We start from the raw sequence: 21,149 nt of genomic DNA on the forward strand, positions 1-21,149 counted from the left end.
CGCCGACAATAATGCTGTCCCTTTCCCTGTTATCCCGTGCACTACTGTTCAAGAAAGAGAGTCCCGGCAAGGCCCCCATCAACTCCGAACCTCGATTCCCATTCCTTGCATTACCCGCGACTGCTTAAGTAGCACGTTGATTCACTCCCTTCAGAGATGCGGCGAGTGAGGACAAGGCGTTCCTTTTCTCTGCCCTGCCCATGATCATTGGAATTGGAGGGAGGAATTCAATTCTACCCCGCCGTCCTGATCGTCTTCAGTGTCGGGTCCACCACCATCATTTCTATTCCTAGATCGCTTGCACTTGAACTCGTCCACGCTCATGCCCTCCTCAACCCAATCCGTTCCCTAAGGCGGATTGCTATAGTCATTTAACGCGACGCACACCGCGCCCCTGTGATGTCCGCTATACTGCCTGATGATTTTCCCGGTAAGGATTTCCCACAGGCGCGCGTAATGGTCGGAGCAGACGGTGACAAGATACGCGGAATCAGCGCTGAAGGCGCAGTCCCAGACCCAGCGTTGGTGGATGTCCAATATGGCGTGGCAAGGAAGGGGTCGGCGGATGGATATCAGGTCGGTGGTAGGGCGGAATTGTTGCGAGGAAGCTGATGCGAGGGATGGGGTGGAGTGGGATAGTTTGGGATCGGGAGAGGAGTCGGAATTTCTGTCTATCTCGGCGCTGGGGAGGGAACGTTGGGAGCGTGAGAGCGTGATCGTGTTTGGGTTGTTCGGAGCAGGTTCGGTATGGCCTATTGATGCTTCCTGCTGCTGTTGGGATATTGGGGGGGTTTGTGGTTCGTTGATATCTTCAAGATGCTCTTCATTCATGTCGATCTTCCACACGCGTACGGTATGGTCGGCGCTACAGGTCGCGAGGTATTTTATATCTGGCGAGAGGAGGAGGCGGGTGAGGTAATCCTTATGGGCTTTGAATGCGCGACATGGAAGAAGGGTGGTCGAGTCGTGATTTTGATACACACGCCAGATATAGACGTCGCCCTGGAGTGGCATTGTCAGCTGTCTTTTGTACTGGAATTTGCGTCCGCTTCGACATACCAGATTGTTTCCAGCAGCGAGCAGCGAGCCATCACTCGCAACGCTCACACTGGCCATGGAGATGTCTTCCACGGGCACAAGTTGATGGGTACATCTACTTGCGCCCAGATCCCAAATACGAATATTTCCGCCACGGTCGCAACTGACCAATTCACCCTGATTTGGATGAATCACCACGTCATTGACTGGATGTGAGTGTTGATAGTTTCTCTGAACCATACCCGACCTAGTATCCCATACTCTTACCGTGCAATCCTCGGAGCTCGTCACCATCCATTTCCCCTCACAATGGAATGCGACACCAGTCACATTATTCGTGTGGCCCTCGAATTGCATGATGGGGTTGGGGTTGCTGGACTTGATATCGTAGAGCCGCACCATATGACGGCCCGCGGCGGCCAGGTACTTTTTGTCTGGAGTGATACATAGTCTGTTCACCTGGGATTCCGGGTGTTGGATTGTTCTTGAGCATATTCCCGAGAGTGCTTCCCAGAATCTACAGTGGATGAGAGAGGTCAATTTGAAGGACGAGGCCACGGAGAGAGGAGAGAGAAACCGGGCGCACCTAATAGTGTGGTCATAACCGGCTGAAAAGGAGAATTAGCTATTTGCCTAGGCCTTGCGATGGTGAGAAAGGCAGTACCTGTACACAATATCACGCTCATGTTGACGGCTCATACCCCTCAAGAACCCCCTTCGGTGTCGAGGTTCCTGCAGCCTTCAGGCTTTGCGGATGTTGGGTCTGTGGATGCATAGGCCGCAGATGGAGGTGCGGTGCGGGGATGGACAAGGCTGGATTTTGTCACAAGCGACCTTCACAAAAGTCTCGCTGCTTTAAATACAGCTTTAACCAGCCTAGCCAGCCGGCTTTAAGCGAACCAATAATCGCTCCTCGTTTGATAAGGCTGATTATCGCTCAAAAGTGTCTTGTTTGGGTGTTTTTCAACTTCATCTGTAAACATTCCTCTTCATGCGTGTATATATCAAACATAACTCCGCGAATGCCGCTCACAAGGGCGCCACACCTCCCGTGCCCCAAATCCGGGGTCGGCGGCTGCCCGGACCCTGCAACAGGGCGCCGCAATGTTAACCGTCATGCGGTTGTCAAGTGCCCGTACCGTCCAAACGACGGTTCCACCCTTGGACGAGCCAGGCGGGTACGCAGCTGTTGACATGCAAAGGATTTGGTTCAAGAAGTGAAAACTTTGCAGCCGCGTTATTGCGGATCGAGGAGAAGATGCGTTTCGTTTTTCGGATGACACGAACATGCCTGTCCTAGGCTGTTGATTGTCCGATTGTTACAGTCACCACAGTACGGTGCAAATATGACAATACCAGTAGGTGAACCGTTACTTGGCCAAAGTATAGGTATGGAACCGCTTAACTGACTGAGACAGCCCTGCTCCCAAGCCGGCCCTGCGTTCGGTACCAAACTTTGCAGCCTTGTCACAGAACGTTCCGGTCTGGTTCAGAGCAAAAGGTCCTCGACGAGACAGGCGCCCTTCTGTCGGCTGCTGGACAAATATCTTCTGGAAGCGTCCTGCCTCTCTTTTTGTCCAACTTCTCTGTACATCGTCCTTTCCAGTGCCCAAATTCCTCCCCAAGCTCAACATGTACGCCTGGAATCCTCAGGAGCACCAAACGGCATGAAAACCGCGCTGTCCTCAATCCCGTTTGCTCTTCCCAGAAACTGAGTCTCCTGGGACTTCACAGGTCAGTTACTTAGCCACTGGCAGAACACCTGATCGAGTTCTCAATAACACCGCGCCCCAGGTAGTGAAGACTCCTTTGTCGACGACCATTGTGCTCTGAAGTGTCACTCATTTCGCGGTGCACTTGTCCATTTCCTGGATACAATAATCACGGACACAATAATTGCAGACCCCATTCAATCAATTGCATGGGATACATGAAGACATTCACAACGAGTTTTCCCTCGACAGATCCACAGCATCAGTCCCAACCGCAGCTATCAACTTCAATTTGACCTTACCCCTGGAAGACAAATCCACTCAATACACAGATCCGAGTCACAATTGCGGGATGATGAAAAACAAGGACTGTCACATGAACGACTTCATCAGAAGCTCAGTGAACGTCAACGCCTATCCTGGTTTCAACGTGCACGGGCAGATCGTGGCACAAAACTTTTTTGGCCACCACATGGGTTTCAACCAGAACGCCGGCATCATGAACAACAATCTCTCAGGGAATTTCGGCGCCAGTGTACTAAACACCCAAATCCCGAATCCCTTGAATAGCAGCTACCCTCTTCAACATCCATCCATGAGAATGCCTAACCACAGACGTCAGAATACACCTAATATGGCCAGTTCTCAGCAACGTCATCCTGTGGGCTTGCCGAACTACATGCCTCAGAATCCAACTGCTAATGGTAGCCCTGTTCGATGTTATCCTAATGGGATGGCCAACCTCACGCCTCAGCATGTGAATGCTAATGGTAGTCCTCTTGGTACTCATGAGGCGGGTATGCCGAGCAACGTGCCACTAAACATAATGAACGCCGGCAACCCTATTGCAAACGAGTACTCTCAGATTCTGGGCAGTGTGCTTCAATTTCCAGTCTATGACAGCAGCACTGTCCCAATCCGTGGCGAGCGAATGACTAACGTCATGGCCTCAGAATCCTTCAACGATGGGTACTTCACCCAGAACGATCCTGTGGGAATGCAAGGTCTCCTCGCCCAGGATGTGATGAGCGATAATGGTTCTCAGGGCATCTATGGCAATTTCTTCCCTGAGGAGCAGCTCTATCTCGACCCAGCCTTTACAGGCTTTGAAACTTTTGATGAAAACATTGCCCAAGGATTCCCTGTCATCCCCCAAGGTCAGCAGGATACTGCAGGTGAACAGATGTGGACCCAGGAACTCGTGAGCCAGCTGCGGGCCGCCTTGCAAACATCTCAAGACAAGATCTCCCTGCTTGAAGATGAACATGGCAGAAATGTCGCGACGCTCCAAGAGCGGGTTGCTGCCCTTGAAAAGGAAAATGTGACACTAAAGAGAGAGAATGTCATGGTCAAAAGCTTCTACAACATGATTCGCGGCTATTATGATTTCACGATGGGACCAAATGGCAAACTCCTTCCAGTGATCCCTACGTCGAACCAGTCCGCAGTTGTGCAGAGCAATAAACCAAAGCCAGTATTCCAAGAGGCATACGAAGCCAAGATGGAGCGAATGCAACGCCAATACCAACGAGTACTCGTTAATGCGGACATCTGCCTCTTGTGCCCATTGCACCATAGCAGCCGCCAGCAGCTGCAACCTCCACAAATGGTGGAGGCTCCTGCCCAGGTTATTGACCTCACCAGCGAAGAGCCTGGCCCCTCCAGACGACAGGGTACAATTCAAGAGTTTTTGGCTAGTGCTGCTCGGTATGACATATGGGAGGGATGCCACGCAGCCACGCAGACGACGGCCGCATTGGGAGCCGCAACTCCTGCTCGAGTGACGACCACAGCGGGGACTGCATCAGCTGCTTCGTCAATTCCATCGGCTCGTGAAACTGCAGCTGCCCATGCAGCTAGCTCTCAGCATTCTGCAACTACATCCGCGAAGCGTCCAGCATCGCCCGCAACGCCGCCCTCCCCAGCCGAAGACGTCAGCCCTTCCAAGCGCCAAAAACGCAAGCAGTCCGACTACACTTGGATGCAACAAACCCAGAACCTTGCCCTGAGGAAGGCAACGGGCAATCTTCCTCATCCCTTAGAAGGGTGGGACCCTCAGCGGGTCGCCGCTGCAGCAGCAGCGGGACATCTTAAAGCCTTTGCCGTCAATACCGCGGTTTCGACTGCTCCAGCTACGAATCACCCGTCCTCAAGTCTGCCCCCCAAGCCCGCACCAGCATCAAAATCCACGTCTTCTTCTCACAAGTCCTCCAAGGTCCCCCAACCCAAACCTGCTACAGCGAAGAAGTCGAACGCTCGCGCAAAGGGCAAGGAGAAGGTTCAATCTTCTGCAGCATCTCTAGCGGATCTAGCCATGGCCCTCTCTGGTCCCAATACCGCCCATTCCGCAGTTGCCAACACTTCTGGCACTACCAACTCTTCCAATGCCCTCAGCGTCGACATCCTAGTTGAAGAGCCTACTTACGTCCCTGCTCGCAGGCCGACCCCTCACCTTCCTCCTACCGCTCCCCCCACAGACATGGATTCTGAATCGGAGACTGAGGAGGAGAGAGCCGCACGCATCAGAGACTACGACCTGATGATCATTGACCACAACGAGCAATCCGCGCTCCCGGCTAACAGCGAGGTCGGTAGATCCTCTCCTTTTGAGCCCAACGATGACGACGTGGCAGATCTTGTCGCGTTGTTCGAGGCGTCCGAAGAGTCCGACAACCAGCAGAAGGGGGCTCTCGAGGCTAATCAAAGCGAGAACTGGGATGATGCCGACAGCCTCTTTGGGGAAAAGGAATTCCAAGTCATGCCTCAGGATGAGGAAAGTGAGGTGAGCGAGGAGGAGTAGATGGAACCAAGACGGAACAAGAAGGACGCTCATGATCGATGGGTGATCAGAGGTTCCTTGTGAATATTCTTAGCGTGGCACGCGTGGACTGCCTGCCTACGCCCAGGAAGTTGAAACCTGCAGGGTCCACGGGCCGGTGTATTTCGGGGAAAGAAACAAAAAATGGGGCATGGTCTTTCGTTTACAACAGCAAGAGATAGGAGATTGAATCCGCTCCCACAAAGCTCCGTGGACTCGGGCATTGATGGGGAGAGAGGTATTAACGCTCGTTCAAGAACCCGCGCGGCTTCATAGGCAGGCAGGATTTAAAGACACTGAATACGAGTGAGTCTAATTAGTTAATCTTCAAAGTCAGGTGTTCAGCGTCTCTTCTTCCTCTCGATCCCGCTTCGATTACTTCCCGCGCGGCTTGCCTCGGATATGACGCTCGCAGAGCGTTTATGTGCGCGTGGTAGAGAGCTGGTCGCCGCTTCTTGTTCTTCATCATCTTCTTCATCTTCTGGCTCTCCCTCTGCATCATCTGAGTCTTGGACCTCTGCTGCGGCAGGGGCGTCGTCTTCATTTTCCTCGTCGTCTTTGTCTTCATCTTGATTATCAATATCAGCATCGTCCTCCGAGCCTGGATCATGCTCGTTGGCATTTGCTTCTTCGTCGGATTCTGCGTCCACTTCTGGCTCTTCGTCCTCATCTTCATCGTCGTCCTCGTTGTCCACTTCTGCGTCGCTCTCATTCTGCGGTGTTGCAGCAAGCTCAGCATCCTCGTCCTCTTCATCCTCATTGACGTCAACATGAGCTTCATCCTCATCTTCTTCAGCGTCGTCATCTTCATCAACCCCAGTGACCACTTCGTCGTTTTGCTCTTCGTCGTCGTCTTCCTCTTCCTCTTCCTCTTCCTCTTCCTCGTCTTCCTCGTCTTCCTCTTCCTCTTCCTCCTCCTCCTCCTCCTCATTGTCTTCTCCCGTTTTAGCTCCTTCGTTTTCTTCTTGGTGCTCGGCAGCCTTTGCAGCACTATCTCGCGCTGTATCTTGATCCACGTCCGCGTTCGCATCCTCATCTCCTTCCTCTGCTTGCTTGTCCACATGCATAGTGCTCTTGTCCTTACCAACTTCACCATGCCTCTTCTCATCAGTCTTCTGCGCAGGGACATCATCCTCGGCCTCAGCATCTTGATCTTCTTCAGCCACCGCCATTGAGTCATCCTTGGTGCTTTCAATTTTAGAACTTTCTGCTACTTGAGAAGCATCAACCTCCATCGTGTCTGCGGTTGTAGGAAGGGAAGGTTGAGCGGCATTGGAAGAAGCAGGAGGATCCTCTCCGTCTTTTGGCAATCCCAGCCTAATCCGCCTGGCCTCCTCCAAAATCTTAATCTCGGTCGCAATCTTCTCATTAACTTTTCTACAGTCAAGCAGCACATTGATCTCAGTAACCAATCGCTCGAATTCTCGACATACTCGTTCCGTCGGCATAAGCAAACGAGGTGGGATCCCCAATTCGGTCAATGCAGCTTGTATCTTGGTCGTTTGCGTCTGACTCTTGGCCATAGTGAGGCGGTTAATCTTCTCATGGCGGAACTGGACACCACTGGTGATTCTTTCCTGTGGATGCGAAACGCCGAATCGTGCTTCCTCCGATGGCGACAAGACCCGAACACTGGGTTGAGACGTTGAACCTTTCTTTTGTACGCGGACTGTATCTTCGGTGGCCTGGGTGTCCGTGGTATCTCGTCGGCTATATTGGGAAGGGTGTCTGCCCTTGTCATATCTCTGTGATTCGGTAGGCGTGGAACCAGGGCCGGCTTCGACGCTACTGGGCATAAGAGGCCGCTTGAGCCTCTTTTCTTTGGCAAGGAGAGTCTGAAATAACATAGCCAGTCCTCCAGAAGTCTGATATATGGCAGTAGATTGCTCCTCCCCTCTGTCAGTTCTTCTGATGGTTGACACAGGTTCGAGTCTCGCGTACAGATCACGTCTCATTTTTATAAAGTCGTCTTCGTTCTTGGTGATGCGGTGAAGTTCTTCGAGAAGAATCCTTTCCTCGTCCGCTTCGTCTTTGGTGCGCTCGAATAGTTTCTCCGCCATTGCTTTCCTCATTGTCTCGGTCTTAGCATCAAAATTACGCATCTTCTCCCAGAGTTGAAATTCAGCCTGCGTCATTGTGCTCGCTGGTGTTTTTAATTCCATCATTTTTGCGGCAATAGCATAGTATCGTTGCTTGAGAGCTTCCATGGAACGATTCGGGTAGTGAGGTCTCACAATAAGTTCGCTGCCATTTGTCTCCCCATTTTGAGCAGCCGGCTGAGGAGCCGGAATTTCTTGCGGGCTGTACCTGTCGGCGATGAGAATCCATCTCAAATCATAGTCGCGGCAAAGGTCCATGAGATAATCAGTCTCTTGCCGCGTCCAATCTTTCGAGTTCAACAGATTTTGATACTGCTCGTCTGTGTAGGACGGTACTTGAACTTTGACATTCCATTTCTGGGATGGGTACTCTTCCTCAAATTGTAGTTCTTGCATCGCTGGGGATGTCTTTGCCTCATCTTTCATTTCAACATCCGCCGAGCCATTCGCAACGACCGGAGCACGGGCGCCCGAGCCAGGAATGGATCGCTTCCAGTGTTTGAGCACTAATCCATCTGTTCTTCCACCGTGCACAAATGGTCTCTCCTCCCAATGGCGCGGCTTGAACAATTTCTGGGAGATGGAAGGTCTTGATTTGTAGGAGCGCTGTTCGACAATAGCAATGGGAGGGACAGAATCGCCCATCAGCGCCTGCACTTCTCGCTTGACACCGGTGACGCGTGGTTGAGGTTCAACATGTTTTTTCTTCTTAGGCGCAAGTTGGCGGGGCCCTGCATGGCCCAGGTTCATAATATCGCGGATGTCGCTCGTGGAAGCCATTTTGTCGGGAGGCTACAGAGTCGTTCTACGGACGAGGGTATCGTAGTTCCAGGCGGGTCTGGCTCCGCCCATTAATAAATGCTTTCGGAGTGCGATGCACCACTTAAAGTGAAACTCAGATGGAAGAACGAGTAGAGCAAGAACAGAAACGCAACCAACAGATGGTGAAAGATTCAAGCGGCGAGAGACTCGGGGGTATTTGAAATGACTGGTCAGGTGACCAGTTCGTCATTTGAATCCCACGACGAGGCTGAAAATGGCTGCAAGGCTGAGAAGCCCTGACACATGTTGAATTTTGATTGGCCAGGGTCCACCATAGAGCAGCGCGAACCTTGTCCCTGAGAAAAAGGGGCCAAAAGGGGCCTGCGCTCCGCATCTTGTGTGCGTGCCGCCTGGCATGGAATTTTGGACATTTTGTTCAATTGACTCGTCTGCGCCCTTGCCATCGTTCCGCCAAAACTATTCCCATCTTCAACTATCCAAAGCGAACGGGGGAGCAGAAGCAAAGATGAAATCCTTCCTGGCGACTTTCGCCGCCCTCACATTCTCCCTCATTCCTTCATCACAAGCCCTATATTTCTATCTCGACGGCACAACGCCCAAGTGCTTTTATGAGGATTTGCCAAAGGGCACGCTCGTTGTCGGTACGTTAAGAGTTGGTTGACGCTCGTGTCCACTTAGCGGTCTTCCAATCTCAAATCACCGTTGGTCGGATGCAGTTCCAGTGCAAGTCTGCTGCTTCGGCGGACGGACACAAAACAAAAAAGCGAAACAAACCGACTAGACGCTAATTCGACGCTGGAAATACAGGGACATACAAATCTGAAGCCTACTCCCCTCAGACTCAGACTTTCTCGGCCACCCCAGACCTCAACATCCATTTCACAGTCGAAGAGACCTTCGACAACGACCACCGCGTCGTAACCCAAACAACCCAATCGTCGGACAAAATGTCGAAATTCACCTTCAGCGCCGCGGACTCGGGCCTGCACAGACTCTGCTTTACGCCTTCTGGACCTGCCGCGATCAGTGTAAATGGATGGTTCGGAAACGGTGGAAATGGATTGGGAGGAGTCAAGCTCACCGTCGACATGGCGATCGGCGAAACGAGCAAAATTGAGAGTGAGGACAAGGGGAAGATTGATACCATTGTCGGCAAGGTGAGGGAATTGAACGGGAGACTGCAAGATATTAGGAGGGAGCAGAAGTTTCAAAGAGTAAGTTGAAGCTCGTCACATTACCATCTTCGCGTTTCTCTGTGTTGCTACCTGCTGTGGAGAAGAGGTCACTAATCCAGGATGCGTGGCTAGGAACGAGAAGCAGAATTCCGCGACCAAAGCGAAGCCGTCAACGCGAGAATTGTCCGTTGGACGTTGATCCAGCTGGGCGTGTTGGGCGTCACCTGCGCATGGCAGCTGTCACATCTGAGATCGTTCTTTATCAAGCAGAAATTGACATAGACTCCCAGTAGGTCAATGAGCATTTCACGGCGTTGGAACCGGACACTGGACTGCATCCCGTATTTCAAAGTCCGAATGGGGCTTCAGATCTTGATGTACTGAGTAGGCAAAGGTCCTAGGGGTGGGCATGGCCCTACTCTGTTGATCGTTAGATCGTTCCTGTCCTTGCATCTTTACGCCTCGACAGGCTCACCATGTCAAGGAATGTCCCACTTTATAGATGTTGAAATGAGAATACTTTCATACTATGCCATGCTATGCCCATAAGACGTTGCACCCATTGCCGTCTTCTCTCCAATTTCCAACGCTCTAAAATGCCGCATACAATGAGAATGCTTCCAAACAGAAAACGTTGTAACTCCACAGGCCGTCTTGCCTTGGATTATACCAGCACATCAAAATTTCCGTCTCGCTCTAGGCCCCGCAATACTTGACCCAGAAGAAGACCCAAGCCTCACGCGTCTGAGTGTATTCGAGACGCGTGTGCTCTCATCCCGTGAAATGCCGTCATCTTCATCCAATGACAGACCATCCATGCCAATCATGTGTCGATTCAAAACTTGGTGTTGATGCTTTCGACTCGCTGAAGACCATGTACTCGCTGTCAGTGACGGAGGGTTGGATGATTCGAAGTGATCAAAACGATAGTTTTCTGCTCGTGGTGTTTCCCATGACTCGGTCTCGGTAGTCGTGGGTATTGAACTCTGAGTCTGGATCGACTCACTTGAGTCGGTTCGTGTAAGGCGAGGTATTGTTGCCGCCGGAGCGCTGGGACGCGGGCTCATAGACTTTTGCATCTGCGATTCAGGAAATGGCTGGAGTGGAACGTGGTTGTGTGAAGCAGCTTGATGGTGACGTTGAAATGCCGAGAAGTAACGACTCAGTGCCAAAAACTCTTGAGGGAGCAATAGAGCAACGACCGCAATTGCAAGCTTATCCCAAAGATTTCGAAAGAGTTCACCAAATCGGTTTTGGACCATGGCAACGCCGACCAGCAGGCCCGCTTCAAGAGTGTACAGGAGTAGTTTTGATGTTTGACTGCGAGTTCCGTGCAAATAAAGACTGATGATGATGTGACCAAACGGCACGACCACACTAAACAGGACGGTGTAGTAGCCTAGTTGCGAAGTCTTGGGTCGGATGGCAGCTTCGAAGATCCATGCGGCCAGGCCTACCATGAGTGAGAGAATGCATATGCTACTGAAGAGTTTCAGAACTGGCAGAGTTTCGCGCACAGTTTGCGGCCCGACACGAGCCTCTCCAGCGGGTGGAGTATTGAGAGACTTTGGACCAGAGGTGGAGACAGATTCAGGCTGATGCAAGGACGAGTCCTGCAAAGAGAAGACAGTGTCAAATATGGTTTCCAGCCCCGTATCGACTTGTCTCTCGTGTCCGAAGAACTTTGGTTGTGCTATGGCCTCGCTGGCTGTTGCGGTTTGGCGCGGAGGGAGGAACGACTGATGAGACTTGTCGAAAAATCCCGGCGGGAGACCAATAGCCTCTTTACCAGTTCGCCCCTGAACCTGATTTTTGAGGACACCCCTTGCATTCAATGCTGGTAGAGTGCCGCGAAAGGGCGTTGGATCGGCTGCTGTATAGCGAATCTGCTTGAGCTCTGGTTGAAAAGTCGGCTGGGATGGTGTCCAGTCCATCGCTTCGGCGCTCTCTGGCGGGGGCGTGGGAGGATTCCATGCTTGATAGGTTGGTCTTCCAGGTGTTGCCAAATTGGCGATGCTGAATGGCTGATCCAGGGATGGCTGTATCCCTTGCTGTTCAAGAGGGGTGGGAGGTACGAACTGGTTGCTCGACAGCAATGGCGCTGGGTCATCATGCCAATTGATCTGGGGTCCAGAGCTGGCTGTCGTGATCCCAAAAATCGACCACCCTGCAAGCACTGTAATGGCGACCACAAAACAAGCATGCAGCATCGCTTTCATCCGCAATGACAGAGGGACATGAAACAAGATAATCCAGGCACTTAATCTCAAACCCATCAAGACAAATTGTGCCAGATAATACTCATTTAAGCCCGACAAGCGCCGCTCACTGTTCGACAACTTGTGCTGCCACTTTGGATTCCACCAGATACAGAGCATTCCAAGAACTAAAGCAAGTCCCACAAGCGGCTCCATCAATTCTAGGCATTCAGGCAGACAGTGTCGCTGAGAGAGACACTCAGCGGGTGTGAGTCCCCGTTTCAACGACCCGCTGACCACTTGAGAGCCGTACAAATGCCAGATTAATTGCAAAGCCAGACTGAGAATATGGCCAAATCCAGCCGCGTTGAGGAGAAGACTTCTCCAACCCCATGGGCTGGCAACTCTCCTTTGTCGGGACCTGTCCAAGACCCGCCGGAGGTGATCGCTTCTGGCATTGTAGGTAGCTTTGTGCAACTGAGCTCTGACTTTGGGTTCGCACTTGGCGCAGCATTGGGGGTATCGTTGTTCGAGTCCCTTCTTGTACTCTGGAAGTTGAGCCTCTAGTTGCTCGTAATCGGGGTGATCTGGGTCTGGGAGGAACTGGGAGAGATTGTAGGTGTACAACTGCTGGTTCTTGAGACATGTCGAACAGAACACTGAGTCCTGGGAGGAGAAGTCGTTGGCAACGGGATTTGCACCGACCGGCTGCGCGAAGCGCTGAGCGGGGGCAGCTTCTTCTAATGGGACGTCTGCTATCTCGCCATTCTAGAAAATGAGTCAGTGGCAGCGGGTCTCCGAAGAGAGGATGTACCTACCTCGTCGAAGAAGTTGACGGCAAGGCAGTGCTCGCACTGAAATTTGCGACCAGGCTTCTTCCCCGCTGGCAATTTCGATCTGCGTCCACAGTAGTGACAGTCCAAGCGCCGGCGAAGTGTAACAGGCATGACTGCGATTGCATGGTTGGAAAAACAAGCCGCGAGATGCCTGGGAGTGTTGTTATATGAACTGGTTGTCCGACATGCTATTGGAGAGGCAAAGGTATGAACTGACAACGCAGCAAAGCTTCATCCTTGTTCCAAAGTTTGGGGAGTCAACTGTCTACTATTTTGGGTTTAGCGTTTCTCGGCGATAATGTTTCTATCGCCGGACAAATGAACACGCCCCACTTGCCCTCAGCCTCATCAGCCTCGTCAGCCTTGTTCTCATTGCAACAATATCTCGCCGACATGTCTTTGTTTTGACTGTAGGGTATATCTCAAAAGGAAATGACCATGTGTGAAACCTCCAGGTCTTGGACGTCTTGCTTTGCTCCTCGTCAGCTACTGATACAGAACCATTGACTCTATCTCATGTTTCACAAAGCAAGCCTGTCTCTCAACAATGAACACCCATCAAGCACAACAACGCCAACATCAGCGAGGCCCTTTCCCAGGCGGCGCAACTATCTGGATGACCATGCTCACACCGCTAATCACGCTTTCGCCAACCCGCCAACCCCTGCTCTTCATTCTTGCTGTCGCTCTCATCTTGCTCAGCCTATCACTCTTCCGCCTCGTCAGGGTGCTCAGACGTGAACCAATTTCTTGTCGGCCTCCGCCCTCGCCCAAGAATCCAACCCATTTACTAGTTGTGCTTGGATCTGGAGGACACACCGCAGAAATTCTCAACATCCTGAGCCAATATCATCGATTGCAGCACGACTTCACTACCCGGACCTATGTGGTCAGCTCAGGGGACGATTTCTCTGCGTTCAAGGCGAAAGAATTTGAGGCTGAGATGTTGTCGAATCTCAAAAAGTCCTCGCCCTCGTCCATCTTGGAGGACGCCGCCTCGAAGTACAGCGTGGTAACAGTCCGTCGCGCGCGACGTGTGCATCAGTCCCTGCTCACAGCTCCCATCACGAGCCTCCAATGTCTGTGGGACTGTCTCGCTGTCCTTCGCGGCACGCATCGAGATTTCCAACCACAGTCTGACAGGAAAACTCCACCGCCCTATCCTGATCTGATAGTGACCAACGGACCGGGGACCGGGGTAATCGTCTTCCTTGCATCGATCATCCTCTTATTCTTCGGCTTTTCAGGTCCTTCCGCCGCTGGGTCCGGAGAAAAGTTTGCGCAATCTGGGCAAATGCGTACTATCTTCATCGAGTCCTGGGCACGCGTGAGAACGCTCAGTCTAAGCGGGAGGCTGTTGAACCCATTTGTGGATCGGTTTCTTGTGCAGTGGCCCCAACTCTCCGTGGGGGAGGGGAAAGGCAGGGGCGCGGAGTTTGTAGGGAGTCTGGTTACTTGACCACAAGGTCGGATGGCTGGGCCCAAGAGTTAACAACGCAGAACTTGTTGGGATGTAACTGTTGCTATGGGGTATGCATCCTGTTCTCAACCCCCCACTAACCCAAATATGCCAACTAAAGACACGAGACACGAGACATGAGATATTAAACATGAGATATGAAGTCCGAGTCACAGCGAAGACAAGGATCATTTTCACTGTGGCCACCCTTTCTGATGAGCCGCGCGGAGCATACGAGGGGTGAATCAGCGAAACGAGCGAATTCACAAAGATGGAGTCGATCAACAGTGGACATGTCTTACGCCAAAAATCATTGGCAGAGAGTCTTTTCATGGTGTTGTTGCGGTGGGCTGGTCTAGTATTCTAGATGTACAACGCTGTCACCAAGCAGTGACGGACCTTCCCCTTGTTTTATATCAAGATACAAGCCTTGGTGGAACAATAGGGCCATATATCCACAGTCCAGCTGGCCCAGAACTGAGAAATTGAGATGCCGCTCAGCAATCGGACGTCATACATCATGCCGACGCTTTCAGTCTCCTCCCCTTTGCGGCATTCATCTCCTCCATCAGAATCTTCCTCGTCTCCTCACTCATTCCGGCTTGCTTAATTGATTCAGCTCTCTCCGCCACAATCCTGAGTTTCTCCTCTGCCATCTTCGCCAAGGGACCTTGGATCTTTCTCTCCTTGAACCACTCTGCACGGGCATCTTCCAAGACCTTCATCCTCACGTACTCGTCTTCGTGCCATGCCCTATCTCGCCTATATTTGTCATCTTCCGTCAAGTTGTCAAATATTTCCTGTGAGGGGAGGGGCGGTTGATAGATGGTGGGTGTCCAGGTTTGTGATTCAACATCGTAGCGTGTAGTATCTCCCTCAAAGGCTTGATACCTGGGAGCTTCAACTTCCGGCCACGGGATCAGAATGTCTTCGCCCGCAACGTAGCGTGTATGTCGTGGCAGAGGTGAATTGGGCGCGCGCTGGAAATAAGGGGCGCCGCCGCGGATGTACTTTACGATGACATCTCGGTCGCGGCCGGTAGTAGGGTCCGTAAGGCGGTAAACAAGTCGTACGTCGCTGATGGGGATGGGTAATTCGAGGGACGAGAAGTGAATTTTGTCGCGCTGCTCGCCAAAACTCTCAGGGATCTCGACATCGGCCTAGTTGAAGTTAGATTCAGGTTGGCAATCTTCAGCACATGACCGAGGAGACAATGTCCATACCATATTGAGACCTTCAATTCTCAATTCCTTGGAATCGCTACTGACATCCTTCACTTGGCCGATCTGTCCGATTAGACTTTCCTTCCCCTTCACAATGCAAACTCGATCTCCCTCCACGATATTTCCTTCGTTTCCGAAGCCTTGCCACTCTTTCTGTTCTTCTTCTAACCCCTCGCCTCCGACAGGGTCCCACCCGTTACTCCGAGGACCATGCCTAACCTTCGGGGGGAAAACTGGCCCTTGATAGAGGAGGTTACTGACAGTACCATAGAAATCTTGCTTTGTGCCGATGTCCCGTTTCGGCGCAAGAGGTCCCAGGACCCAATCCTCCCGCCGCGCTCTGCGCTCTGCTTTAATGTGGGCATTTTTTACTTTCTCCGTTTGGATCAGACGGGTCTCGTAGTCTTTCCAGTCATCTCGCAGCTTTTCATAGTTTTTCCGACGGGAAGCTTTGAGGGCTTGATTGCGGGCTTGGAGGTTTATGCGTAGGATTCGCTGCATTTTGCAGTTACCGGATACGATCGGTACGATTCGTTATGATGCAGGAAGTGACTTTGGGTCAGCCACAGCAGGAACTTGGACGAGGATACGCGAGGAAAAAGTTGCATGCGAATGTGTCATAGCATAACCGGCCCCTGGTCGGCGGTTTGCATGTAACCCATAGCAGAAGAGGAGAACGTAGGGAGAAATGGCGGCACCAGAAACAAATTAAATTAAGTAGAGGTCAAGGTAAGTTCTGCAGACTTGTAAAATCAAAAGCATCCAGCATCCTGAAGCAATCCCATTGGAGAAGAGTGAGAACTGCACCGAGCTCACGTGCGAATCCCACAGACCATGCCGCTTTGAGAACGCTAATCCCTTGAGATATTACATAGCGCCCAAAACAGATACCGATCTCAACTGCTTTTCCACATTCCTTTTGCAGAGGCTCCATTCTCCTTGCTCTGAATTATCTGAAAGATGTTTTCTCCTGTAATATCGTCACAGATAGTTGAGAGAAAATTGTGTCTGGTTTGAATACGGAGCGTCCCCGGGGGACTGGGAAACAGCGACGTCGAGCCTGTGCTGGTCTAATCGCCCGGGCAGAGTCTTCAGGTTGTTCACAGGAAACAGAGAGATCGGTCATAAGCCGCAAAAGACACATAGCAATGCCTAGACTGGTTTGGTCTTGGTAAGTTCTCTGTTCAGATACTTGAGCGTACTGCCGGAGGTTCAGTGGTTGAGAGGAAAGAACGGGAGCATCAGCCTCGCCTCCAACATAGACAAAAGCGCTTACACAAGTCCTAGCCAGAGCGTGCTTCATGGTAACCGTCATTGTCATTTCACCTTTTGACCCAGGAAGTCCTGGTGACCATCACTGAAAAGCCCTCTCATCGCTGAGCCCCTGGTCGTCTGCTCCAGCCACACAGCTAAATGTACATGGAAACCTCCCTGAGTCGAGATGAAAAACAGCATGCAACTTTTCTGCATGTTTGATGTACATTGACCATCAGGATCGTCCCATAAATCAACCAAGCACAGATATTCCTCCCACTTTTGTAGGCGTATCCTATTCCCAGCCCCGCTCAATGCCCATGCACAATATATCCTGCCATTTCCAGCGCGCCGTTGCTATGTCTCTTAAACCCGGGGTATCTATTGAAAATTGGAGCCAAGTTCCTCATCGAATGCAAAAGAACGTGGAAAGTGTCGTCACTGGTGTTCGTGTATGTTACTGGAGTCCCTTCAGTGATGAGAATTTTAAAACTTCTTGTTTGTAGAAGCCGGCATCATCATTCCATCGTCTGAATCGTCATCACCATCGTGGTCATCATCGTGGCTTCTATTCTGCCAATCTTCGAGCGCAGGACCAGTCGCGATCTGCGTAGGTCTGCCATGTTTGGTTATTGTGTCCGCGGTGCGCATGAACTCAGGTTCGGGCTCTTTGCCCAGACCAGGCACGTCTCTAGGAGCCTCCGTATATGCTGAACTCAGGAAGCCTTCCCCCGGGGGTGAAGAAGCGCCAGATATGACTCCAATGCTCGGATTCGACATGCTCTGTGACACACTGCTGGCCCCGTAGTCATCAAGGGACGAAGCAATGGTGCTTGCGGATGGTCCTGATTGAATGGCATTTGACCCGAGCGAGAACGTTGGTAGCTCACTCGAGACTTGTGCACGCTGTTTCTCGAAAAAGGTAATATCATCTGGTGAGGGAGGGCATAAATCGGTCACGACGCTCTGCGGTCTCGATATGGCCTCCATCGCCGCTTCAGCTTGAGAATGAACCTCTTGTATAAGACGGCGTTGATTGACTTCTTGAGCTTGTTGAAAGGCTTGTTGGCTTGATGTTGGTGCTCGAAATGACGTTCTATGATCACCGTGAGTCATCATATGCGGAGTCGGCGGAGAGATGTTCTGCTCAACGGTTAGATCGGCGTCACGGAGGACATCGGGCGGCTCAATAGCACCTGCTGCCGAAGCCGTGCTCACAGCGATGCTGGGTTCTGCACGGGCGTCGCTTTCGGACGAATGACGGCTCGAGGCTGGTGACCGGTCATCTCGAGGTGCACGTCGTTCTCGACTCCCGATACGGGCCAAGGTCTTAGTTCCCTCCCAAAGGCCGTCGACTCTAGCCTTGAGTCCTCTGTCAAGGGAGACAGGTCGTTCGTCACGTGCGAGGCCCGACGATGGCAAGGGCAGTCGCTGCACCTGCGAAGCTCTGATTGTCTTGACAGACTCGGCAGTGGAGACGGTCGAGGTCGCTCGGTCTGGACCAGTGGGTCGTGCTTCACGCATAGCTAACGGAGTGCAAGCCGACGACGCAGCTTTTTTGGTTGAGACCGAGTCGCTGAAATAATGTTCCTGTCCAGCTGCCTCTGGGCTGGCAGTTTGACTTTGTGCCAGCGGATGCTCGGTGCTTTCTCTCGAAGTTTTCAAGGCCGTCAGAAGTTCATCGCCGCGCAGACTAGCTCGACGAGCATCTCGAATCTTATCTCGCTCAATCTTTCCCACAGTACTTGCATTGGAGCCTGCAGGCGATGCAATGGAATCGCTCGACTGGCTGGCCGATGTGGCCGCACTAGGAGCACGCTTCCGCGTATTGCTTCTTCCAAGCAGATTGCCTGCGATTCGCCCGGCTGTACTGAGCGCCCGCTCAATGATATTCCTCCTAACAACTGCGTGTGACATTTCTCTCTCGTCCACGTCCAATATTTTCTTCTTGCTTTCCTTCTCCAACTCGGGACCCTTGATCCACTGTGACGGATCTTGCAAGCCTTCGACAACCCATTCATGCTTCTTGGCTTGCTCGATCGTCATCCTCTTTGCGGGATCCTTGATCAGGAGTTGGCGAATGAGGTCACGTACAGCATTAGGGACCACCTCGAATTTGAGTTCATAGTCGAGTCTCTTGTTACTGTTGATCGAATCTGGTACCTCGGCGGTTGGTTTGTCTTGAGACGTATCAACTGGCACAAGCCGAGTCCGTGGAAGAAACACCTCAGTCTTGCACACTGCTTCGTGAAGTCCCATGGTTTCACTTGCATAGAACGGCAAACGAGCGTAAACCATGCAATAGAGAGTGATCCCCAAAGCCCAAAGGTCCAGAGCGCCAGTGATTTTCGGGCCATCCTTTTCTTCGAACATGGATGGGTCTTCATAGCAGAGTTCGGGAGCCCAGAAAGCAGGCGTCCCGACAGATCTTGCTAGTTCTTTCTCGTCATCTAATGCAGAGACGTCTTTCTCAGTCAGTTTAAAGTCTGGATCCTCAGGGTCCTTAGGATGCCCGAGGTATGATACGCCAAAGTCAGATATTTTGACGGTGCCATTGCTCGCGACCAAGAGATTTGCTGGTTTTATATCACGGTGGATGATGCCAATGAAGTGCAGAAACTGAAGCCCGGAGAGCGTATCTCGAAAGGTGCGGCGAGCTTCTTCCAGCGTCAAAGCCGGAACATAGGCGTGCTCGTCGTCGGTCTCGTCAAAATTCCATTCCGAAGACATGTGAGAGAGGGCACCAACGCTGGCTGCGATGCTGAATGTTCGACCATGGTAAGCGTCTGGAGCATAGGCGCCATACATGCTGCCGGCCAGAGCTCCTTCAGAGTATTCATCATGAGAACTGGTCCTACTGGGATTACTGGACTCGTAGAAATGTCGCGATGCAGAACGGGAGGCCTCAGATAACTCTTCATCCTCTTCAAAATCTTCACCTCCATGTTCGAGGCTCCAGTTGGGTGTTGGGTTCGTGTTTAGGGCTCGAGCTCTTTCTTGCAGCTCATGGCGTCGTTTGGCTTGACTGACACTGAAAAGGTCCCTTTCGGTTGGTTCGAGGGGAAGCTCGAACCCTGCTCTCTCCTGCTCGAATCTGGTGTTGTTTACTGCCAGGACCTCGCGCACCCCTGGCTTCCTCCACTTGATTTCACCCTTTTCGACATATTCGAGAATCAGGTAGACCTTGTTTTTGTTGGGATCGTCAATGACTTCCAAGAGGCTGACAACGTTTGGATGTCTCGCCTTTTTCAGGATGGCCACCTCTCGTTTTGTCCGATCTTCTGGAGTTCCTAGTCGGCCGAGTCGCCGCTTGCCAGAATATCTTGGGACGATCTTCACCGCAACGATGGTATCCCTCTGGACGTCTCGGGCGAGCTTGACTTTACCATGTTCCCCACGCCCTATTTCCTCGAAGATCTCGTAGTTGTTGACAAACTTGTTCCCTGAGAGGTGGTCATGATCGATCTCGACGGTGTGAGTTTCTTTGGGAGGTTGGAGATGGTGCGGCTGGCGACCGGCGTCGCTGAGAGACGACGCTGAAGGCACCCGCTCGCCCGAGTGAAGAAGACCTGGACTTGAAATTGGTGTATTGTCTGCAGTCATTGCGGTCTGTGGGTGAGGAGATTGTCGTTCTCGACCTTGCCTGTTCCACGTGGACATTTCGTTGTAAAGGAGATTTTGGGCCGGGTGCGAGCTTCTCGTGCGGAGAGGCCGCGTTGGCCGTGGAGCATGGAACTGAGCTTGCAATGCTTCAAATGATTGAATAGGATATGTAGGATGTTCGTTGTTGGAAAGACGATTCGAATTTGAAAAAGAAGTGGAAAATGACTTAGAGTGAGATGGACGACGGCCGCGAATTTGGCCGTGGGACGATTTGGCCGACAGGGCGCGCTGGACGAGTGAAGTCGCCGACCCAGGCGATCGATCGACGTCGCGCTCAGACAGAGCCTTCAATGAATTTGAAGAATTTTGGGTCGACGACGGCAGAGACTGCTGGGACTTGAGTGGGGCGAACCCAGGCGATGCGGCGATCCCATACTTTGAGTTCCAGTTCAATTCATGGAACGCATCATCATCCTCGACCGGTTCGGAAAGGCGTTGAGCAGAAAGGGCGATAGGAGTATTCCGTTGGGTGTTTGACTCTGTGCCGAGACTTTGAGATAGGTCCTCTGACAACAGAACGTCGTCGAATTCCGTCTCACGACTGCCCTCGGCGTCCCTGATGTCTCCAACACTGTTTATGGTGTGAGACGCTCGCTGCAGATCAGGAGCCCATGTGATGCCGACGTTGTCTGGCATTGCTCCAAGGTCGACAGTGAGAACTTTTGTCCCGTTAACAAGACGCTGAACATGGAGAGACTGTGATGCGAACAGTCCCAGGCTCAGCCGTCAATGTCTCTACTCAAGCACCAGCCCTTTGGCAACCATTTATGACTGCCATCTGAACTCTTGTATGCCCCCAGAATACCAAGATCTCCCCCAGACCTGCCTCGGGCAGGCAGATCGTCTTGAAGATGGGAGCGTTGATTAGGGCCGGCCTCAGAGACAGGTTGA

General features: G+C 52.0%; 8 protein-coding genes across 8 annotated transcripts; 3 read left to right on the top strand and 5 right to left on the bottom strand.

The window, feature by feature from the left end:
- Nucleotides 1-348: 348 nt before the first annotated feature.
- On the bottom strand, nt 349-1,724 carry A1O5_05380 (G protein beta subunit-like protein; the record flags this gene model as incomplete). The annotated part of the gene is made up of 4 exons (XM_007745981.1): nt 349-1,002; nt 1,060-1,555; nt 1,625-1,646; nt 1,703-1,724. 4 exons carry the CDS (start codon nt 1,722-1,724, stop codon nt 349-351), a joined length of 1,194 nt encoding a protein of 397 aa, XP_007744171.1.
- Nucleotides 1,725-3,384: 1,660 nt separating this feature from the next.
- A1O5_05381 (uncharacterized protein) lies at nt 3,385-5,550 on the top strand (the record flags this gene model as incomplete). Its single annotated transcript, XM_007745982.1, has 1 exon — nt 3,385-5,550. The coding sequence occupies one exon, from the start codon at nt 3,385-3,387 to the stop codon at nt 5,548-5,550; it is 2,166 nt and encodes a 721-aa protein (XP_007744172.1).
- A 359-nt stretch (nt 5,551-5,909) lies between these two features.
- On the bottom strand, nt 5,910-8,447 carry A1O5_05382 (uncharacterized protein; the record flags this gene model as incomplete). The annotated part of the gene is made up of 1 exon (XM_007745983.1): nt 5,910-8,447. One exon carries the CDS (start codon nt 8,445-8,447, stop codon nt 5,910-5,912), a length of 2,538 nt encoding a protein of 845 aa, XP_007744173.1.
- A 508-nt stretch (nt 8,448-8,955) lies between these two features.
- A1O5_05383 (uncharacterized protein) lies at nt 8,956-9,907 on the top strand (the record flags this gene model as incomplete). The annotated part of the gene is made up of 3 exons (XM_007745984.1): nt 8,956-9,091; nt 9,258-9,664; nt 9,758-9,907. 3 exons carry the CDS (start codon nt 8,956-8,958, stop codon nt 9,905-9,907), a joined length of 693 nt encoding a protein of 230 aa, XP_007744174.1.
- A 395-nt stretch (nt 9,908-10,302) lies between these two features.
- On the bottom strand, nt 10,303-12,770 carry A1O5_05384 (uncharacterized protein; the record flags this gene model as incomplete). The annotated part of the gene is made up of 2 exons (XM_007745985.1): nt 10,303-12,591; nt 12,642-12,770. 2 exons carry the CDS (start codon nt 12,768-12,770, stop codon nt 10,303-10,305), a joined length of 2,418 nt encoding a protein of 805 aa, XP_007744175.1.
- A 436-nt stretch (nt 12,771-13,206) lies between these two features.
- A1O5_05385 (uncharacterized protein) lies at nt 13,207-14,118 on the top strand (the record flags this gene model as incomplete). Its single annotated transcript, XM_007745986.1, has 1 exon — nt 13,207-14,118. The coding sequence occupies one exon, from the start codon at nt 13,207-13,209 to the stop codon at nt 14,116-14,118; it is 912 nt and encodes a 303-aa protein (XP_007744176.1).
- Nucleotides 14,119-14,636: 518 nt separating this feature from the next.
- Nucleotides 14,637-15,842, bottom strand: A1O5_05386 (uncharacterized protein; the record flags this gene model as incomplete). Its single annotated transcript, XM_007745987.1, has 3 exons — nt 14,637-15,278; nt 15,342-15,466; nt 15,551-15,842. 3 exons carry the CDS (start codon nt 15,840-15,842, stop codon nt 14,637-14,639), a joined length of 1,059 nt encoding a protein of 352 aa, XP_007744177.1.
- A 1,239-nt stretch (nt 15,843-17,081) lies between these two features.
- A1O5_05387 (CAMKK protein kinase) lies at nt 17,082-20,894 on the bottom strand (the record flags this gene model as incomplete). The annotated part of the gene is made up of 1 exon (XM_007745988.1): nt 17,082-20,894. The coding sequence occupies one exon, from the start codon at nt 20,892-20,894 to the stop codon at nt 17,082-17,084; it is 3,813 nt and encodes a 1,270-aa protein (XP_007744178.1).
- Nucleotides 20,895-21,149: the final 255 nt, after the last annotated feature.

Source organism: Cladophialophora psammophila (assembly GCF_000585535.1).
Source record: "Cladophialophora psammophila CBS 110553 chromosome Unknown aczJe-supercont1.7, whole genome shotgun sequence".
Classification (NCBI taxonomy): Eukaryota; Fungi; Ascomycota; class Eurotiomycetes; order Chaetothyriales; family Herpotrichiellaceae; genus Cladophialophora; species Cladophialophora psammophila.